Here is a 19,943-nt window from a genome sequence, read left to right as displayed (position 1 = left end):
CAGTTAATTCATAATTTGTTTTTAATTTTTAAAACAAAAAACGAGCGAAGGGATCGTAATTATCATTTTGCGTTTCAATTTCTGTCATGGTGACCGGGCGGAACAGAGCGGTGGACTCAAGAGCGGTGCTTGTTTTCTTGATGTTTATAAATCAGATGAAAAAAGAGTGGTCAATAAACAGGCAAGGGTTAGGCGATCAGCAAACAGTGTCCAGAGGGAGAAAAAAGAATTGTCAGAACAAACAGGCGAAGGGTCCTGGAATACCAGGGAAGCAGGCACAGGGAATACAGAACATGTTTGAGGGAGGAGCGCAGAGTTTCCGCATTAAAGGTCTTCTGGGGCTACCTTTTATCTGTTGTTCGCCTAAATTAGCAGCACGTGTTGCAGATATGCCAGTCAGTAGGGGTGTGACAGTTACCCCCCCAGGGGCAGCACATGATGCCCTATGCCGAGAGGGAAGACACCACTGGGGCGCAGTGCCGGTCACTCCAGATGGTCCCTGTGGAAAGTAGCAATTAGATCTGGGTCGAGAATGTCACGAGTGTCCACCCAAGACCGTTCCTCTGGGCCGTAGCCCTTCCAATCGACCAGATACTGAAGTCTCCCACGCCGCCTGTGAGAGTCCACCAAGGACCAGAAGGTATATGCTGGACCCCGTCAATCTGTACTGGAGGTGGGGGATTGTTCAGGACGGCTGGCTGATGGAGAGAGGTCCCACAGGGCTTAAGGAGGGAGAGGTGGAAGGTAGGATGTACCTGCATGTCAGGAGGCAATTGTAGTCGGTACGTGAATGGCGTGACTCGCCGCAATACCTTGTACGGGGCGATGTAGCAGGGGCATAACTTTCTTGAGGGCAGTATCAACTGAAGGTCTCAAGCGAAGAGCCAGACGTGTTGTCCAGGTACAAAAGAAAGGGTCCATCAGTGGCAATCTGCCTCTTACTTATATCGCTCCATGTGCGCTCACAGGTGGTCTTGCATGGACTGCCATGTCTCGCGCTGTCCCGGTGCCAGTCCTCCACGGCTGGTACCTGACTGGGAGTGGTCTGCCAAGGGAACACAGCAGGCTGATATCCCAGCACGCACTGAAAAGGAGACAAACCCGGTGATGGTATGGAGTGCTGCGTTGTGTGTATACCCAGCCAGTACCTGACCCACTGATGGTGTTTTTGCGAACAATAGGAATGTAGATACCTGGCAATATCCTGCTGGAGATGTTCCACTTGACCATTGACTTGAGGATGATAGCCAAAGGTAAGGCTCACATTAACTCCCAAACGTCCCCAGAAAGCCTTCCACAACCTCTAAATGAAATGAGATCCCTGGTCTGAAACTATGTCCTCCAGCAGCCTGAACAGCTGAAACACCTGGTTGAACAGGACCTCGGCCATCTCCAAGGTGGTTGGTAGCTTGGGGAGAAGGATCAGACGGCAAGTTTTTGAAAACTGGTCTGATAACATCACAATCACCATCTTACCCTCCGAGGCGGGGGGAATCCACCAGGAAGTCGATGGGTCCAGGGACATGAAGAAGCAGGCAGTGGTTCCAGAAGACCTGCGGGCTTCAGAGCTGAGCTCCAGGCTTGGGAACACGTACCACAGAGCCACCATGTAATCCTGGACATCGTCAGACATGGACGGCCACCAGAACTGTCCCTGCAAAAGGGAGAGTCTGCCGGACGCCGGGGTGTCCTGAGGTAGGAAAATTGTGTGTCCACTGCATTAGAGTGGATCACAGGCAGGTGGGCACGTATTCCTTTCCGTTGTGTTTGTCTGGTGGCGCTGTCTCTGAGGCCTGCGCAGCCTGCAGCTCTTGGTACAACTGGCAGCGCACTGGGGCTACAAAGTTTTAATCCAGCTCTCACTGTACAGTTTGCACATTCTTCTCAGTTTTCAGTGAATTTGCTCCCACAGTGAAAAGACAGGTTTCAGATGAACTAGGGAATTTAAAATTGCCCGTTGTCTGTGTGTGCTGTATAAATGGGGGAATGATTGTAAGTACCTTAGTGTACAGTGTCAGGCACTGTAGCACTCACTGGAGCCAAGTCCAAAGGGTTCTGACATGATCTTACATAAATTCAGCATTGCATAGCTTAAGCTGATATTCACAATGGATGATATAATCATACACGGAAGATCGAAAGAACAATATAATAACAGTTTGAGAAAGGTATTAGAAACATTAATAATGGCAAACTTTCAATAATTAACAAAGGAAAATGTCAGCACGGAGCAACTAAATTGCTGGATACAACATTAGCAGTGAAGGTATTACACGCAAAAACGAGTTCAGTTGTAGAAAACATGTCCAAGCTATGGAGGAAAAAGATGTTCAAAGGTTCAATGGACTGGTGAGCTACAAGATAAAGGTCATATCTGAAAAATCTGAGAAAATAGCTCCACTCTGAAGACAGAATGAAAAGAAAGGAGAATGGAAATGAAACCATAAATATGAGACAGCATAGAATCAACTGAAAAAACAGCTGACAGAAGAACCGGCACAATTTTTTTATCCTGTAAGACCAGTCAAGGCTCCAGAACACATTCCATCAGCTCAAGCAGGCACACCTGCATCAGATCAAGGCATAAAACCAGCTTCACCACCCACATCACTTGTAGAATCTCATTGAGGCTCATGTGATTTCAGAGTTGCCTCACTGATCAAGGCAACCACCTCGGCTTCGACATGGACCTCGACAACAGCTCTTCTTCATCACCTTGCCCAAAGAACCACTGCCCTCATTCTCTTCAATAAAACCTGCCCTTGGGTCCAATCTCTCATCTTCCTGTGTCCTCAGACTATTAAAGAAGGTTTCATCATATGTGTTAGAATGGATTCCTATGCATATATCTTTTGAAGCTATATGGTGGAAACTCACACCTATGAAAGACTTCATCAGTTTGTGCTAGGATCGGAAAAGTACTATATATATATATATATATATATATATATATATATACACACACACACACACACACACACACACACACACACACACACACACACACATATATTGTGATGAAAAATAAAGGTGGACATACGAAGTATTGAAAAAAATTAAACATTTGAATCTCAGTAATGAAAATTGTAGCGACTTCTGTTGCATTGAGTTCCTACTGTGGGGCCTGTATTTAAGATAGTAAATCTAAACTGTTTTTATTTCTACATAAGAGCAAATACCTTACTTAACTTAGAAATGATTAATTCTTGTCTGGTGAACGTTCGGTGTATCAGTAATGCCTTACTTTCAGATGGGTGCAGAGAAAGGGGACAGCTTTTGACTGCTGCATTAAGCTGTAATGTCTCAAAGTCCTTTTAAAAAATTATATTCCTCTACAGTCCTTGAAATTTTTGACCCAAGAATGGAGTAATTTTATGCCAAGCTGGATAGACGGGCGTTTCTCAGTTGGCCGGTGCAATTTTGACGGACCGAGCAGACTGAAAAGTTGCAGGCCGCTACAATCAACAGACCTGCGCAAGACTTGCTGGTTTTCACACACAGCCTCTGTACTGAGAGACACAGATACACACGAGCTCTTCACAACCAAAAGTTATCCCCTGTATATATGAAAGGTATAATACTTTTTATATGATTAAAGCAAAAATTAGTTTACAGTAAACTCAACAAAAGAATATGTAAATACACTTGAGAAATAACAAAACATTTTAATGAAATAAATCACAATACTTTCTACACGAGTTATTTATCATATCAAAACTAGTTGCACAGTGGTGGGGAGAGTAACGTAAACAGTACTCAAGTAAAAGTACAGTACTGTTACGTGAAAACATAGTAAACAAGTCGTCGTTGTTAATTAGAGGAAAAAAGTCAGGTCATACATTTATTCTACGTACGTGTTGCTTTGTGCGGCGTAAATAAGAATTTTGTGCGTGTTGTCTGTAAGATATGAGCAGCAGTTTCTTTCCCCCAGACCATGACGGCACCAGCCCCCCTGCAGCGACACTGGCGCTGGAATTCGGGCGCGTGCTGTTGCGTTTATACAGGTAAAACCAGGATACTTTATCTTGTACTTTTCCAAAAGTGAACGGCCGTTCATGCCTCTCATAACCCCACACCCTACCCCACAAAGGTGGCGACACCGGGACTGGGCGCATTTGATTTAGTGCTGTGTGTGCTCGTTCCGTTGAAAGCATATCTTTTTTAGCTTTTTAGATATTACCGATTATTTGACACATGACGTCACCCAGTCCGCGAAGCTGGTTCCCCTTCAAAGAGAAAAAACAAAGAAATCCCTCATGCTTTATTAGTGCTGCGTTTGTGCTGTTTCAAAAACCCTTCTCTGTCCGGTCCCTGTTCGAGATACTTATTTTTATTATGATTTCTATACTGGTTTCACAGCTCTCTTTCTCACTTGACTAGACACTCAACTGTGTCTAATGATGATGGTCTGTACACATAATTTTTTGTCCATTCATAAACCCTGAAATTAGCTACTGGCACTTGGACCCCCAGAGCAGAGGTGTTTTTTTTTCTCCCTTTACTTAGTTTCAGTTGGGAGTTTTTTGATTCCTTTCCTCCGTCCGTGGCCGGTAGGAATACTTTAGCTTTAATAAATGCATTGGTAGTGTTTAACGCTCGTCTGTAACCGAGTTTTATTTTCCATGCATATGTATTTCTTTCTTTGCCCTTTTGCCTTTGTTCAGCGCCCTGTGTCACATTAATTGTAAGAAGTAGCCCCCCTCCGGCCTTACGCCCTATGTTGCCGGGTAGGCTCCGGTTCCCCGCGACCCCGTATGGGACAAGCGGTTCTGAAAATGTGTGTGTGTGTGTGTGTGTGTATATAGTAGCATGATAAAATTATAAATTTACGCTGACAAAACTGAAACTACCGCTGTTAAACTGATGGTATTTGCCTACAAACAGCACAAACAACAAACCTCAGCTCATGATCCCAGTCCAGATTAATTCAGTTCAATTTATAAGGCGCTCATATGCTTTATCATATATGCTACTATATATTATATGCTAATTTTATCATATATGCTTTATCATATGTCTTATATAAGTCTGTTAATTACGCTATATTAATATCAATGAAATTAACTTCTCTATATATTTTATTTTATACTATTGATTTTGGTTTAAACAATATCGCATACAATTATTTCTTTCCACTTCACAGCAAATTGGAGAGAGAGGTATGAACGTCCCACAAAATTTAAATAGTTTTTTTAAACATTAACATTTACTTTCCATTATTTTTTAACTGATCAGTTACAAGAAATTAGACCTTGATTAACTTAAGTTAGTCTGTCAGAAAACGCGCCCCTTCTGCGTCACTCCTCGGATAGGTATAAAAACGGGAAAACGACTCACTTATGCACCACACGAACAACTCAAGATGAAGCTTCTCCTCCAGCTCATCCTCACCTGTGCGACCTTCTCTAAAGGTACAGTACCATAGTACAGTTTGCTTCCGATTGTATACAAAGTAATGCGCGTTTTGTAACTAAACTTAAAGTTACACGGAAGATGCAACAAAGCAGGCTACATTAAACAGTTGCAAGTTTATTATTAATTATTATGAAAATGCTTGTTTTCACTTCACTCGGTACTTAAAATTGAATACAATTAACTGCAGTAACCCAAAAAGAAACTAAATTTAAAAACAAGGGCTCACAGCGACGACGTTTTCATGACTGTTGCCCTTTTAACTTGCTCAACCTGGATAGCTTCAGTAACAAAAATCACAAATCACTGATTTATTACCCGTATCCTGTCTTACCCCGAATGCTGTGCTCGATTTTAAATTTACATTTATTTATTTAACATATGCTTTTCTCAAAGAAACTTCCAAAAAACTCTTCTTGTGTAGTGTTACCAACCCACACACCTTATAATAAGTGATAAGGGTTATTCACCAAGGTGACTTACCCCGCTACACTACTAATGGGTCACTCATCCATAGATCAGTGGAACACACTCTCTCTGTCACTCACGCACACTATGGGGGACCTGAACAGCATTATCTTTGGATTGTGCGTTGTGGGAGGAAACTGGAGGACCCGGAGGAAACCCACGCAGATACGGGGAGACCATTCAAACTCCACACACACTGAGCAGGGATCGAACCCACATCCTTCAGGCGTTGCTGTCTCACAGCGTGTTTGCAGTGTTGTGAAAACCTGAGCCTACAGAACATCATAGATGATGTAAAAATATAAATCATGACTCTGAGTCACACTTACATCCACACGGACAAGTTTAAGAATATTTCCACACACATTTTCTGAACCGCTTGTCCCATACGGGGTCGCGGAGCCTACCCGGGAACTCAGGGGGAGGGGACACACCCAGGACAGGACACCAGTCCGCCGCAAGGCACCCCTGGCGGGACTCGAACCCCAGACCCACTACAGGAAAACCCGGTCCAACCCACTGCGCCACCGTTTTACAGAACCCTTTGACCCACAATAGAAGTACCTATTAGCGGGCGAAAGCTGAGCTCCTTGTCTCTTGTGAGGTGTATCGGCTCAGCACATACTTACCGACCAAATGCAGCAGCAACTACAAATTAATGCAGTATCTCTCCCGCATTAAATTCAAATCATAAATACTTTTCCATCTCATGCCAATATGAACTCCAGCACAACCTATGGAGCAGCTTTACCATAGCTTGGCACCCTTGACCCCCCCCACAACCCCATTATAAAATAATCGCTGACTGTTGAACGATCTACCGATCATAAGCCATATTCAAAGATTTTGGAGCCCTTAACCATGAAATGGCAAAAGGTATACCGCCGGACTGCCAGGACTGCCGCCTTCCTTAGAATAAACAATTATATTTAGTCTAGTCAGCCTTGTCTGTTAGGAAAGGCACCTTAAAACATGATTTCCATTCCAACAAACAGTCACAGTGTTTTTCATATATTTTGCTTTAATATTGATTGATTGTACTTCATTTATTAATCATTAATAAATTAATTTTGTAGCGTCAGGACGAGAGTCCGACGCGGATGCGCGTTGCTGTTAGGTCCGAACACGGACGAAAAGAAGACTGATACCACGTGCAGAGTGATATTAGAAGTGCACTGTGCAGACTGTAATTAAGCACTCGATGGAGGTGAAACAAGAAGCACAGGACAAGGAAACACAATGTGTTCGAAAAAGGTGAACAGTGAAACGCGAATCTGTGCGTATAACTTGATCCCAGAAGCGTCACGAAATACCGGACTGGAACATTGGACCAGGACTGAGGTTGACGAGACGGGCACTCGGGACTGGAACTGGAACATAAACACACACAATTTTCAGAACCGCTTGTCCCATACGGGGTCGCGGGGAACCGGAGCCAACCCAGTAACACAGGGCGTAAGGCCGGAGGGGGAGGGGACACACCCAGGAGGGGAAGCCAGTCCGTCACAAGGCACCCCAAGCAGGACTCGAACCCTAGACTCACCGAAGAGCAGGACTGTGGTCCAACCCACTGCGCCACCGCACCCCCCACTGGAACATAAACACCTATGGAACAAACTGAGGAAACGGGAGACTGCTAATCGCAAGGAAATCACAATGAAAATGCTGATTAAGAAAGAATCCGCAATCGGTCATCCACCGCTTGCTCCTTTTGTACCTCGGCAGACTATGAGATTGTGAACAGATACATGGGTCTGGGCCAGGGGCACTGAGTGGCGCCTCCTCTGGCCAGGAGCGGTATTATCACTGTGAGTCGTGACAATATAATTTCTATTAATAACAGATATTTATTTTAGGTTATCCACTGAATTGCTACCAATGCACATCTGACTCCAATGGACAATGCACACAGACTACAGTGTGTTCATCCTATGCAAACACTTGTCAAAGTTCAACAATTACTACTGTCTTCCAAGGTAGGACTGCAATGTGACACTGTCCATGAGGGTGAAACAGAGGAGTAAATAAAGGAAATACTCAAGTAAAGAAAATACAATTGGTAACTGCTTGGAAACATTATGTGACAAGTTTATAAAATATATGTTTATCTTTGTAAATATATATTTGTATGTTGCCTAGACTTTGTAAACAGTAGCTAGGAAAATCAAAGACATGTTTTTGTTTTTTCAACCTTTCAACATGGTTACTCCAAATAATAATTAATAGCATGTAGCAATTTATTGTATTCCTTCATTATTTAATGTCAGCCCTTACAGTAACTTAATATTAGTATGATTTTTTTTTCATGTAATTTAGCATTTTTAAATCTAACAAACACAATTGTAGTGATTTTCTTGGTTTCTAGGAAGTTCTGTGCTGAATGAAACATCGGTAAAGTCCTGCACAATACCTCAACGATGTATCTCTGGTTCCATTAATTTTGGAATCCTCAGGGCAACAGTGAACACCAAGTGCTGTAGCACTGATCTCTGCAACAATCAAAGCACTCCTGGTATTTGTTATTCAAATATTAATCTGCGATATACATTTATAGTGTACGTCTGACACATAAATGGCTTGATCATGTCTACAGTCAGTATTAAAATTGCAGCTGATAATTAATCCTCCCCATAGACTTAAAGCCAAGGGAACATTATTGTGTAGTAAATGTTAGGTAAAACATGTAGAGCTTGTGGAGCTTTATTACAGCGGGTGACTTCAAAGTGACAGTTTAAAGAGAACTAGTCTCATGAGATAAGCTCATATAACATTGTATTTTATAAAATCGAAAGATACGGCACAGGAAAAACAACTTTTGGTTGTCCCTGTGTTAGGTAACATGTAGGATAGTGTTCCCGCAACTTCACATGCTTTGAGGACACAAATTATAGGCAAACTGTAATAACAAATATAACCCATGAAGGACAGAAAAAAAGAATGGTAAAATTTAATGTAATCTTTGCCTTACGTTTCTGGTGTTTATGCCATGTCAGTATTTCAGTAGTGGCAGTTACTACTGTTATCTTTTTGTTTCAGTACTTGTTACTTATTATTGCACTTGCCTACTAAGCATTGGCACAAAATTCCCCAAATGGGAAACAGTGCTTCAGCTGTGACCTCAATAATGACTGCACGTCAGTTATTAACTGTCTGGGAAATGAAAACAATTGCATCACGGCTACAGGTAAGAATCTTTTGAGTAGCAAAGCAAGTTAAATGCATACAAAATAGGGGGAAATGGGGAAAAAAATGATGTAGCAATGTATGAAGTGGAACTAAAATCAGACCAAGACTTCTGTTAAGAATAGATGATTCATTGGTAAAAATCACATCTCTGCTATTTTTCCACATCTTTTCATATGCAGAGCAAAAGGTCCACCAACTTAAGTCAAATGCTCTGTTAATTCACACTAATTCTTTTCAGCTAATTCACAAAATGTTTTAAAGTAGGAGTAAAACTGAAGAAATGCATCTTCTACGGTACTTCCAGTTATGCCATTATGTCCGGTATATAGAGTGTAAGGTTTGTGCTGCAAATTTTTCACGAGTAGTGTTTTTTTGTTATAAACTTTGCTGGCGAGTTGTGCAGAAATTGTGTGAAGAACAAATGCGGAAAGTAAAAGCCGAGTCTGAATATCGTAGAGGCTAAACTGTGATTAAACCTCATTCAAAAGCCACAGCTGAGATTTAGGCTTTTTTACATCTGAGTAACACTTCTCCCATTCCACATACATGGGGTCAGGGAGTGTAGGGGTTACAACTTTTGCTTTCCACTCAACAGACCCTGACTAGAATCCTGTCCCTGTAGAGCCATAAGCAGGGTACTTAACCTGAATTCTCCAGTAAAAATTACCCAGCTGTATAAATAGCTGGACAGTTGAAAGTATAGCTTAGTGTACAAATGTAACAATGCAAGTTACATTTAATTAATTGTTTGTTAATTGTTGTAAGACTATGTGTTTCCCTTTTAAATCACTGCAAATACAGTACAATCTGCAAGTAAAAAACTGCTAATCAGTTTAAATCATTTTAGTGTTGACTGAACCCACTTGTGATTCTTGCCAAAAACTTATCGAAAGCCTTTCACATTTAAAAATTCTTTACTTGAGTAAATACACATTTTGTCCTCGGCTGCAGTGAAACTAGTTTCACTCGGTACTAGCTTATTATTATTAAGCACTCACTCATTATATTTCTGAAATATTTGCTTGACGTGCTGTGTTTAACTTATTGAAACAAGTAGTGGCATAGTGGTCACGTTTATTGTCTTGATATTGGAAAGTGCTGCTCTCACTGTAACACCCAGGAGAAAGGTACTTACTCTTAGTTGCTCCAGTATAACATGCAACAACAAGCTTTATGCCAATAGTAAGTTGCTTAGAGTACAGACCAATTAATGTAAGCTGCCTTACGTTGACAGTACACAATAAAAGAACAATCAGAATCATAACTTTGCCACAATAATGATTTACAGGCATTATAGCACCTTTTCACTGTCTCGGGGCAAACGAAATCTTCTTGTTTTTATTAATACATATTGTGATTTGTTTAAGTTGCACAGCAGACCATGAAAGGCTGCGTTTCTTCAAATATTTGTGCTGCTGCTGCTGACGCCTCAGCTCAACTTAGCCTGAATCTTGTCAACATAAGCTGCTGTTATGGAAACCTGTGCAACAATGCTCAGCGCATCATGGAAAGCATCTTCCTCCTACTGGTGCCTCTGGCCTCCGCTTTCCTCCTCTATTGAAAATGTAGAGCTAGTCCAGACTGTTCTGCACCTTCTTTCTTCTTTTCAAACCCTGTCCACAGGCCGTGCTGTGCAGTGATTTTACATACAATTCCCATTGTCTATACTTTCATTTAAAATCACTTATATATATGGGATGATTGTATTTTTATTTATTACATTCTCCAATGGTATTGAGAGAAAATATGGTGTACTTTTTTTCTTAGTGATAATAGGTTTTAGTCTTGAGTATATTGAACTTTTGGTGAGATTTTTAATTTGCATAATTTGCATTGCTGACTACTTTGTGTCTGAATTTTCTCAAATGGAAAATTGTTTTAATAAAACTGCTTCACATTGTCTGTACCTTCATTTTAAATCACATATCTGGGATGATCGTTTGTATTTTTAGCTTTTTATCATTACATTATTTGAGGGTCTTGACAAAAAATATGGTGTACTTCCAATTTTCTTACTCATCATACATGTTAGTCTTGAGTATTTTGAATTTCTGGTGAGATTTTTAATTTCCATTGCTGACCATTTTGTGTCTGAATTCTCCTAATTCTAAAATTATTTTAGAATCTGATTTGTCATGCATCCTGGAATTAAATAAATTTGCAATTAACGCTCAAAATCTCAATTATTGTGAGATGCAGTAAGGAAGGAGAGACAAAGCAAACACTGTAGCAATTATCAATTTAATCACAATATTTGTAAGATACATAACAATATTTGTAACATTTTTATCTTGTCTTTAATGTCATATATTCAGTCAGTCACTTAGCAGACACTTTTCTCCAAAGCGACATACATCTCAGAAAATACAAAAATTGCATTACATCAACAAATGTTTGGATTTGCTCACTCTGTGTGGAGTTTGCTTGTCTTCGTGTCTGTGTGAGTTTCCTGCCATGATTTAAATAGATGCAGTTCAGGTGCTGATAAAAAAAGCTTGTGGTGTGTGTATGGCTTCCCTCCACGGAACTGGCGTCTCATCCAGGGTGTACCTGCCCAGTGATTCCGTGACAGGGTGAGGGTCGCAGACTATCTGGAGAATGACTAGGACAGGCGCTTAGTTAAAAGTGATCTCTGTGATGTTTTAAGCACTGTTTGATTACTAGTTGAGGAAGCGTACAGAGCTTTTCTGTGTTGGGAAAGGGTTCGGGTAGGGGAAGGGGTTGTGACTAGTACTGATAACATCATAGCCTGACTGTGCATGGCAGTTACTTTGGGCTTTGGTTTCCAGGCAGTAAATATGAGTCAACAGCAGTGCAAAACCTGCTTAGCATGTTAAAGCTAAATGCCGCAGTAAGAGGAAAACTGAACATTTTTCTGTTTCAAGTCACTGATAATGGCAATCATATTAGGGTTCTTTTTTGAATCTTTAATTTAAAAAAAAAAAAGTCTGGAACTTGTTGGTATTCCATCCAAAATGCATGAAAGATGGTCAAGTGTGGAAAGACCTATCACATCTGTCTGTACTTCAAGCTTGCTTGCCCATGCCAGGTTGGTGGGAGCCTGGGCACCTGCTTGACACCCCCATATTACAGAGAAATGAGTCACATCCAGCTCAGGAAGCTCTGTCTCACTAAATGCCCCCAAACAACCCAAAGCTTCCAAAACCGCACGAGATGTCTTCTGTCCTATGTATACATCTTGTAATTCCAACATTAAAGTTGGCCTACTTGTTAAAAAATTCAAAAGTCAGACATTTTTACATTTCTGAAATAAGTTACATCTAGCAGGGCAGCTCAGACAATTTTGGTAGACTTTGGTGAAATGTTGTTAGTGTGGTCATCACTGTGTGCTTAGAGAACCACTGCTGCTTGCTGACATTTTCTTATAGGCAAATAACATGAGGCATGAAAGGTAAAGCACAGAGGTTCTCGGTTCTGGCTCCGTTGTGGTGGAACGACCTTCCCCTCTCATTCAGAACTGCAGAAACTGTCTACATTCCAGAAGGGTCTGAAAACTCACCTTTTTCCAGAACCATTTTGCCCAAGATCTCTCCAGCTCATGTACAGTGTAAATGTTAATGCACCGTAACTTCACGACCATCACCAGATAAAGCCTTTTATCAGCCACTACTCTGGCACTGTTTTTGCTTGCTTGCGTATCTTAATATAAAAAAAAATAAAAAAAATGGTAGGAGGGTATCAGGATTTGTCTATCCTGTGTTTTATGCACCTACTTGAACGATGAACCTCAGTTCAGCAAGCGGTAGGTAAAAAACTAGGTTTGCTTGAGTCACACATGTCTGCAGCTGCTATGTCTCTTTTTCTTAATGTAATGAATAAACTGTGCCGTTGTTGAGATGACGTACGTCGCTTTGGACAAAAAGCATCTGCTAAATGAATAAATGCGAATGTAAATGTAAACATCATGGTTGCAGTTGCCGGGATTGAGCGCAAAGAGCGCAGCGCTGACTGACTTCAAGTCAAACTACTTTGCCAGTTTGGTTTCGTTTCACGAACACGCTTCACACCCCTTCAGGAAAATAAAAAAAAAAAAAGAGAGAAAAGTTTTCAAAAAGTTAATTTATTGTACCACACGCATTGTCTCTTTCATCATGAGTATGATGAAGATCATCTAAGAAATACCATTTCTTATAGGAAACATTTAAGAGTACTAATCATAGTTTATGGTCAGACTCGCGCGGAGACTAGTAGGAGGAAAAGATGATACTATAGTTACGGATTTTCGATTTACCGGCACAATGAATGACTAGGTCCCGCATAATGATGAGACTGAATTCTAACTGAAACTATATAACCGAGCGTTCGTGTAAGGTTCACCTAGACACTTACAGATAAAGAAAATGACACTCGATACCCGTCGAGGCTGATTTCAAACATTTTCCAAGTTTTCTTACTGGAGCCAACACAAGTGAAACTTATAAGCAGACTGATGCACTCCAGTGCGCATGTACAAAATCCAGCCTGCGGCAAGCCCCGAGGGGAGAAAATATCCAGCACATTGTAATGATGACGTATCATGGTGGAGACTAAGGGGTTGCTCCTCCCCCTCGGTCCTCGCTCCCGCGCGCGCAGGCTGATATACTTGGCCGTGTACACATTTTGTGCCTCGCACGTTTTGGAGATTGCTTTAATGTTGTTTATTTTATTGTAAGGACAGCTGTGTGAAATATGTCATGCATAGTTGCCTACAAGATATTAAAAAGAAGAGCTTCCTTTTGTCCGTGTCCGTCTGGATTTATATAATTATACGCCTTTCTGGAATCCACGTGAGGATCTGGGCTAACTCATTAGCCGGATCGTTCCAACATACACACACACACACACACAGACACGTTCAGAATTAGTGTATAGTCGCCGAGTGTTATAATATTCAAACAATATCTAAAATTAAATGTTTTACAATTATTACACGTGTTCACTTTCAAAAAGTCTTAACTTCGTTCTTTTATCGAGCCACATCATCAAATAATCTTTTAGTAGTAGGCATCATTCGGGGAGGGACGGTGGCCCAGCTGCTTTGGCCGGGTCCCTCTTCCTGGTGGCGTTGGGCTCAAGTCCTGCTTGGGATGCCTTGCGATGGACTAGCGCTCTGCCCGGGGTGTGTCCCCTGCGCCTCCGGGTTAGGCTCCGGCTTGCCATGACTTTGCTTGGGATAAGTGGTTTTAGTGTGTGTAGGCGTGACTCAGCTATTTGTAAGAACAAGTTTCAACACTACAGTTTTGGTTTACAGTAAAACGACACTGAAGATGCGCTGCTTCCGATATTGCGCCATTTCATTACTCTTTATTTACTGGCAAATGGGCATATGTAGCGTGTGTTATGTTGAACACAGGAATCCAGCAAACTGACTAAATCACAGGTGCTTCTTTATTCAAAGGGACAGGCAGGGGTCAGTCAATTTGCAAATATCATTCCAAGGTATAGGCAGAGGAAGAAACCAGGTGGACAGAAGCACACACACACACTTTCTGAACCGCTTGTCCCATACGGGGTCACGGGGAACCAGAGCCTACCCAGCAACTCAGGGCGTAAGGCCAGAGTGGGAGGGGACACACCCAGGATGGGACGCCAGTCTGCCGCAAGGCACCCCAAGCAGGACTCAAACCCCAGACCCACCAGAGAGGAGGACCCAGTCCAACCCACTGCGCCACTGCGCCACTGCACCCCCCTGGACAGAAGCAGACTGTCAAAAAGCCAAACAGGAGGCACACAAAGGACCTGCCTCAAGCTGGCCATGGCCCACTGCCATTTACTCAGACAATGAAGTATGCTATGTGTGAAAAAGAAACGCATATTTTTTTAACAGCTTCACGCACATCTGAAGGAATGCTTCATCCAATTGTCATCAGCTCTGTTTACCACCTTACTGCTTAAGGCAGCTGTGCTGCATAAAGTTTTATTGGAGAGCATTTTTTGCCATTTTGTAATATGAAAAATATAATTTTTCTGGTACTCAGTGACAGTTAAGCAGCATCTCAATTGGTTCATTAAAAACAATGTTCATGTTATTTTAGACAAGATATAGTGTAAACAAAGACACGCATATTACTGTGAACCATGACACTTTCAAAGTTATGTATTTGGGCATTTACATGTATGTTTGATATACATATAGGGCACATCATTCAATTATAGTTGTAGTTGCAGTCCCCGAATTACAAACGAGTTCCGTGTCCTCACTCTGTCTGGATTTTGACAAAAGTCCGAACAGTTAGGTATGTCAGTTTGTCAGATGTTTCTCTAAGTATATTGTGTACCTTTCTATGCATAAGAAACATTTCGAATACACTAAAACATCTTTAATATAAAAATGAAGTAATAATAATAGAATGTAATGATAATATAATAGTACATGTAACTACAGTACTTTTAATAGAGAGAAACATAGAAAGAGATAATAAATGTTACTACTGTCATGATGAACAGAGGACACAGAGGAGGCTGGACCCAAGTGCAGGTTCGATTATTCAGAATCAAAGGACTAGATGTTTTCTCGTGGTCAGGGACAGGCGAACGGTCGGTTGATCAATAAAGCAACAGAGGCGAGGATCTGAAATCGTGGTCGATGGAAAAGGCGGGCAGTCGATAACAAAGAGATGTGGAAGGGGACTGGGGAACAATGAGAGACAGGACTTGGAAGTGCAGAGAGTGGGGGAGGTTGTCTGGAGTGAGATTCCACAACTGGGAAAAAATGTCTTTTGTAACCGAGTGCTCTCTCAGAGAGAGAAAGGGACAAACATTAAAGAAACTTTAACATTTGCTTTTCCAATGTTCATTGGCATTTCATCTTTCGCTTCATTATTTACTCTTTAGTTTCAATCGTGACTGTTTAATTTTTCTCAGATGCATCACCAGCACTTGCATCACATTTACGCTTTGGTGTCATGGTTAGGAGGGTAAAAACAAAAAAATTAAAGCCAAATACAGTAACACGAGACACTGTTAACAGGAAAAGAAGGAAATCTGTCCTACCCTGGCCTCATGCGGGCCACCCATGAGCCGACAAACCGCTGTAGATGCGCAATGTTTTCATGTGCTTGGCAAAGTGACGCCCGTTTATTATTACGAATATAGAGTAACTCAAGTTTTTAATATAATAAACTTAACAATGAAGTTTCATTTGATTGTTACTGAAGGGTGACAAAGAAATCAACTTCCAGTCAGTAAGAGGGTGGTTCGTAAGTACGGCTTGAACGTAAGTCGGACGTTCGTAACTCGAGGACTGTTTGTAGTATAATATTGATTTGTGTCAAATATGCATCTGTATACCTCCTGCCATTTTCCCACAGCCTAAATTAAGATACCATAAAATCCCTATTTAACGTCCTCGGGGGTGTTACATTTTCCAAAAGGGGGGCGTTTATTAGAGGTCATGTAGTGTAATCGATCATCATTTCTCTCCCTAAAAAGTTCATGCAAATGCCACAAGTACAAGTAAATGTGTTAATACAGTTATACAGTTGTCAATATCAGTGTTTTTCACGGAAGTTTGACGTGCTCATATAGTTATTAATGTGTTTGTGGATTGTTTCATGTTACGGACTATGGAAGAGAATGGGATTTAAAACTTGGTACCGGTAAGCTTTTTTTCATTCTTTTCTGATTACTCAAAAAAAAATATACCGGGTATTTTCAAAAATGGGTAGGGGCGTTAAATAGGGATTTTACAGTAGATTTCCACTTAAACATGGACATATTTACATTGCACCAAACCCAAATTATTTGGACAGGTATCAGCATTGAATTTAACTCAACCAGTCTTCGAAGAATTCTCCTGGATCTGAAATATCTTCCTGGTATCCTGGATACTCCAGGTCAGATTCATTCGGGACTCTATGCATCACCCTCTCAGCATCAGATCACCTCTCAGGTCATTAAATGCAAATTGCAAGTAGGAGGCAATGAAGACCTGTCCTGAAGCGATGGTGCCTTGAACTGGGATCCAATTTTCCAATATCCCTGCACCTGTAAACCCCTGGCAGTCTGCAAAAGCATTCTTTCTACATCATCCATAGACAGTTCTTGACCTGTGGAGGAGCACACCTCTCTTTTAGGAGTAGAGATTGTTCTGGTGCCTACAGGCTTAAATAATTATTCAATAGAAACCATAAAAATTTCAGAGAAAATTTAATTTTAAAGCAGATACTGTCAAAATGAAACACATTAAAGACTTTACAAGACCTTAGAAGGCCGCGTGGAAGAAAAAATATCACATCAATCTTCCAAATGACTTGTTACCTCATATGACTTTCCTGTAAGGCCCCCCAGTCGATGCAAGGAATTGGTGTCTAGGCCAAAGTTCTACTGGTAGGACCCCAGTGTATCCATAAGCAGAGGGACACTACCACATATAGCACCTCCTGGTGTCATGGCTCCTAGACATGCTGCCATGGCTGCTCTCCCCAAGCTCCCAGACAGTGCCTACCTTTTGTCCTTCACAGTGGAGGTGAGGTTGGGTAGCACACCAATCGCGTACTAATATTTTCTGCAGCTGAGGGAAGTCAAAGCACTGTGACTTAAACCATGAGATTAAGAAAACTCGAGGATGGTCAACCCCACACTGTCTGAGACCTGCCTCATAGTTGGTTCTGATCTGATTCAATACAGTAGAGGAGTCCTAACCTCTGCACCTTTGTTGCCTTTATGTTGTTATCAACTTTTTTGCATACAAAGTAGAAATTTTTCCCTACTTGCTCTACACATTTTGGCAGGATTACACAACATTCTTTGAATTGCTCAGATGTCACAATGATGAAGTCATACTGGTATAGACCCACAGCATCCAGATCATCCTGGGGCTGAAAAGAAGGTGTTCCAATGCCTGGCAGATCCCAAAGCTGGACAGTGAGAACGCTAGGGTGGGCATAGACCTTAGCCTCTCCGGTTGTCTCTGTGACACCAGTTGTTGCTGCTTCTGGGTCTTTATCTCAAATCCCCCGAAAAGCGTTGATGAATGAGGACTTCCCTGACCCAGACTCTCCTGTGACTGCAGTCTCTAGAGTGGTGGACATCAGCTGTCCAAGCATGTTCTGAATCTGTGCCACCACTTCTGCGACCACTTGTGACTTCACCGTGCTGCTTATCTCCTGAATCTTTGCTTCGCTGATTTTTTGCAGCTTTGTCATGGGAACAGGTTGATTCTGGAAACTGTAGGTTTAACACATTGAGGTTGAATCCATTTCAGCTAATGAAAAGCACACTAAGACTCAGACTAAGAAAGAACAGTAGCTCAGAGGGTAGCGCTCGTGTCTCATAGTGTGACATGGGTTTTAATCTGGCTCAATATGTGCAGTTTGCAGGTTCCCCTCAGTTTTCAGGGGGTTTCCTCTCACAGTGAAAAGACATGTTTCAGATGACCTGGGGAATTTAAAAGTGCCCATTTTCTGTGTGTGTTACATTGTGAATGGGGGAATGATTGTAAGTACTTTAGTGTACTGTGTCTGGCATTGTTCCACACAGTCAAACTAAGTCCTGAGGGTTCTGACATGATTCTTTATGAATTCAGCATTGTACAGCTTAATCTGATATTTTCAATTGATGATATAATCATACGGGGAAGATCAAAAGAACAACATGATTACAGTTTGAGTGTCATGCCATGCCCTCATCAGCAAATTACCGCACCTGCTGCTAGTCAGCATGACCAGGTATAAAAGGAGTGCCGTCACTACACAGGGTTGCAGAATCTTACAACGCCCGCCTGCCTGCCTGCCTTCTGACCCTTGCTTGCTCGCTCACCTGGTTACCGAGATCTGTTTCACCCTGGAAAATGACGTCTGCGCCTCAGAAGACCCACGCCTGTCCTTGACCTATGTTCTCTGTTTCATTCAATGAGTGCCCCAAAATAAACATACCTGCACTGGGGTCCAAACCCCTACCTCCTGTTTCCCATCCCTGTTCATGACATGGAGAAAGGCATTAGCAACATTAATAATGGCAAACCTGAAATAATGAATAAAGGAAAATGTCAACAGAACAACTTAATTGCTGGATACATCATTAGCAGTAAAGGTATTTGCCATGTTCCATTCCAGAAATGAGTAGACAGACCCAAGTGCAGCGCAATCTGACTTTTATTTTGGGAAATCCAAGAAGCGTGGTCACAAGTTTGTCTTTTCAAGGGAAATCCAAAAGGCATAGTCAAGTAACAGGCAATAGGTCAAAGAACACAGGGAGTTAAATCAGGTCAGGAGGAGACTAAAGAGCAAGGTAGAGAACAGGGAAACCAAGAAGGTTGAGTCACTAGGTTTGTTAGGCACAAGGCAAACAAGATTCCACATCAGCATTAGTTCTGCTGCAGCCTATTATGCGTCTGTCTTTGCCGAGCCCCAGGTGTGCCTCGTTGCTCTGGTGGCATGGGCATGGCAGTATTAGACCCAAAAAAGATTTCAGTTGTAGAAAACATGTTCAATGGAGGAAAAAAAGATGTTCAAAGGGTCTCTGGAATGGTGAGCTACATGGCAAAGTTCATAACTGACCAATCCAAGTAAATAGCTCCACTCTGAAGACTGAAAAGAAAGCATAATGGAAACGAAACCATAAACGTGAGACAGCATGAAATCAACTGAAAAAACAGCCGACAGAAGAACCAATACTTAATTTTCATGTTAAGGTGTCACACCCCAGAACACTTTCCAGCAGCTCAAGCAGGCACACCTGCACCAAATCAAATGGAGGCATTAATCCAGATCCACCACCCACGCCATCTGCAGAATGTCACTGTGGCTCCTGCAAATTTTGAAATTGCCCCACGGATCAAGACCACCAACTCAGCTTCAACATGGACCTCAACAATGGCTTTTCTTTATCACCTTGCCGCAGGAACCACTGCCCCGATTCTCTTCAATAAAACCTGC

At 41.8% G+C, this 19,943-nt stretch overlaps 1 protein-coding gene and 1 pseudogene across 1 annotated transcript; one reads left to right on the top strand and one right to left on the bottom strand.

The window, feature by feature from the left end:
- The first annotated feature begins 7,881 nt into the window (after positions 1-7,881).
- Positions 7,882-9,253, top strand: LOC114909721 (urokinase plasminogen activator surface receptor-like). Its single transcript, XM_029249530.1, has 3 exons — positions 7,882-7,900; positions 8,246-8,392; positions 8,951-9,253. The coding sequence occupies exons 1-3, from the start codon at positions 7,882-7,884 to the stop codon at positions 9,094-9,096; spliced, it is 312 nt and encodes a 103-aa protein (XP_029105363.1). The 3' UTR covers positions 9,097-9,253.
- Positions 9,254-17,388: 8,135 nt separating this feature from the next.
- On the bottom strand, positions 17,389-18,212 carry LOC114909720 (T-cell-specific guanine nucleotide triphosphate-binding protein 1-like; annotated as a pseudogene).
- Between the last annotated feature and the right edge of the window lie 1,731 nt (positions 18,213-19,943).

This window comes from Scleropages formosus, unplaced genomic scaffold, assembly GCF_900964775.1.
Source record: "Scleropages formosus unplaced genomic scaffold, fSclFor1.1, whole genome shotgun sequence".
NCBI classification, from domain to species: domain Eukaryota; kingdom Metazoa; phylum Chordata; class Actinopteri; order Osteoglossiformes; family Osteoglossidae; genus Scleropages; species Scleropages formosus.
The sequence above is the reverse complement of the archived record's forward strand: the minus strand, read 5'-3'. Positions and strand labels throughout refer to the sequence as shown.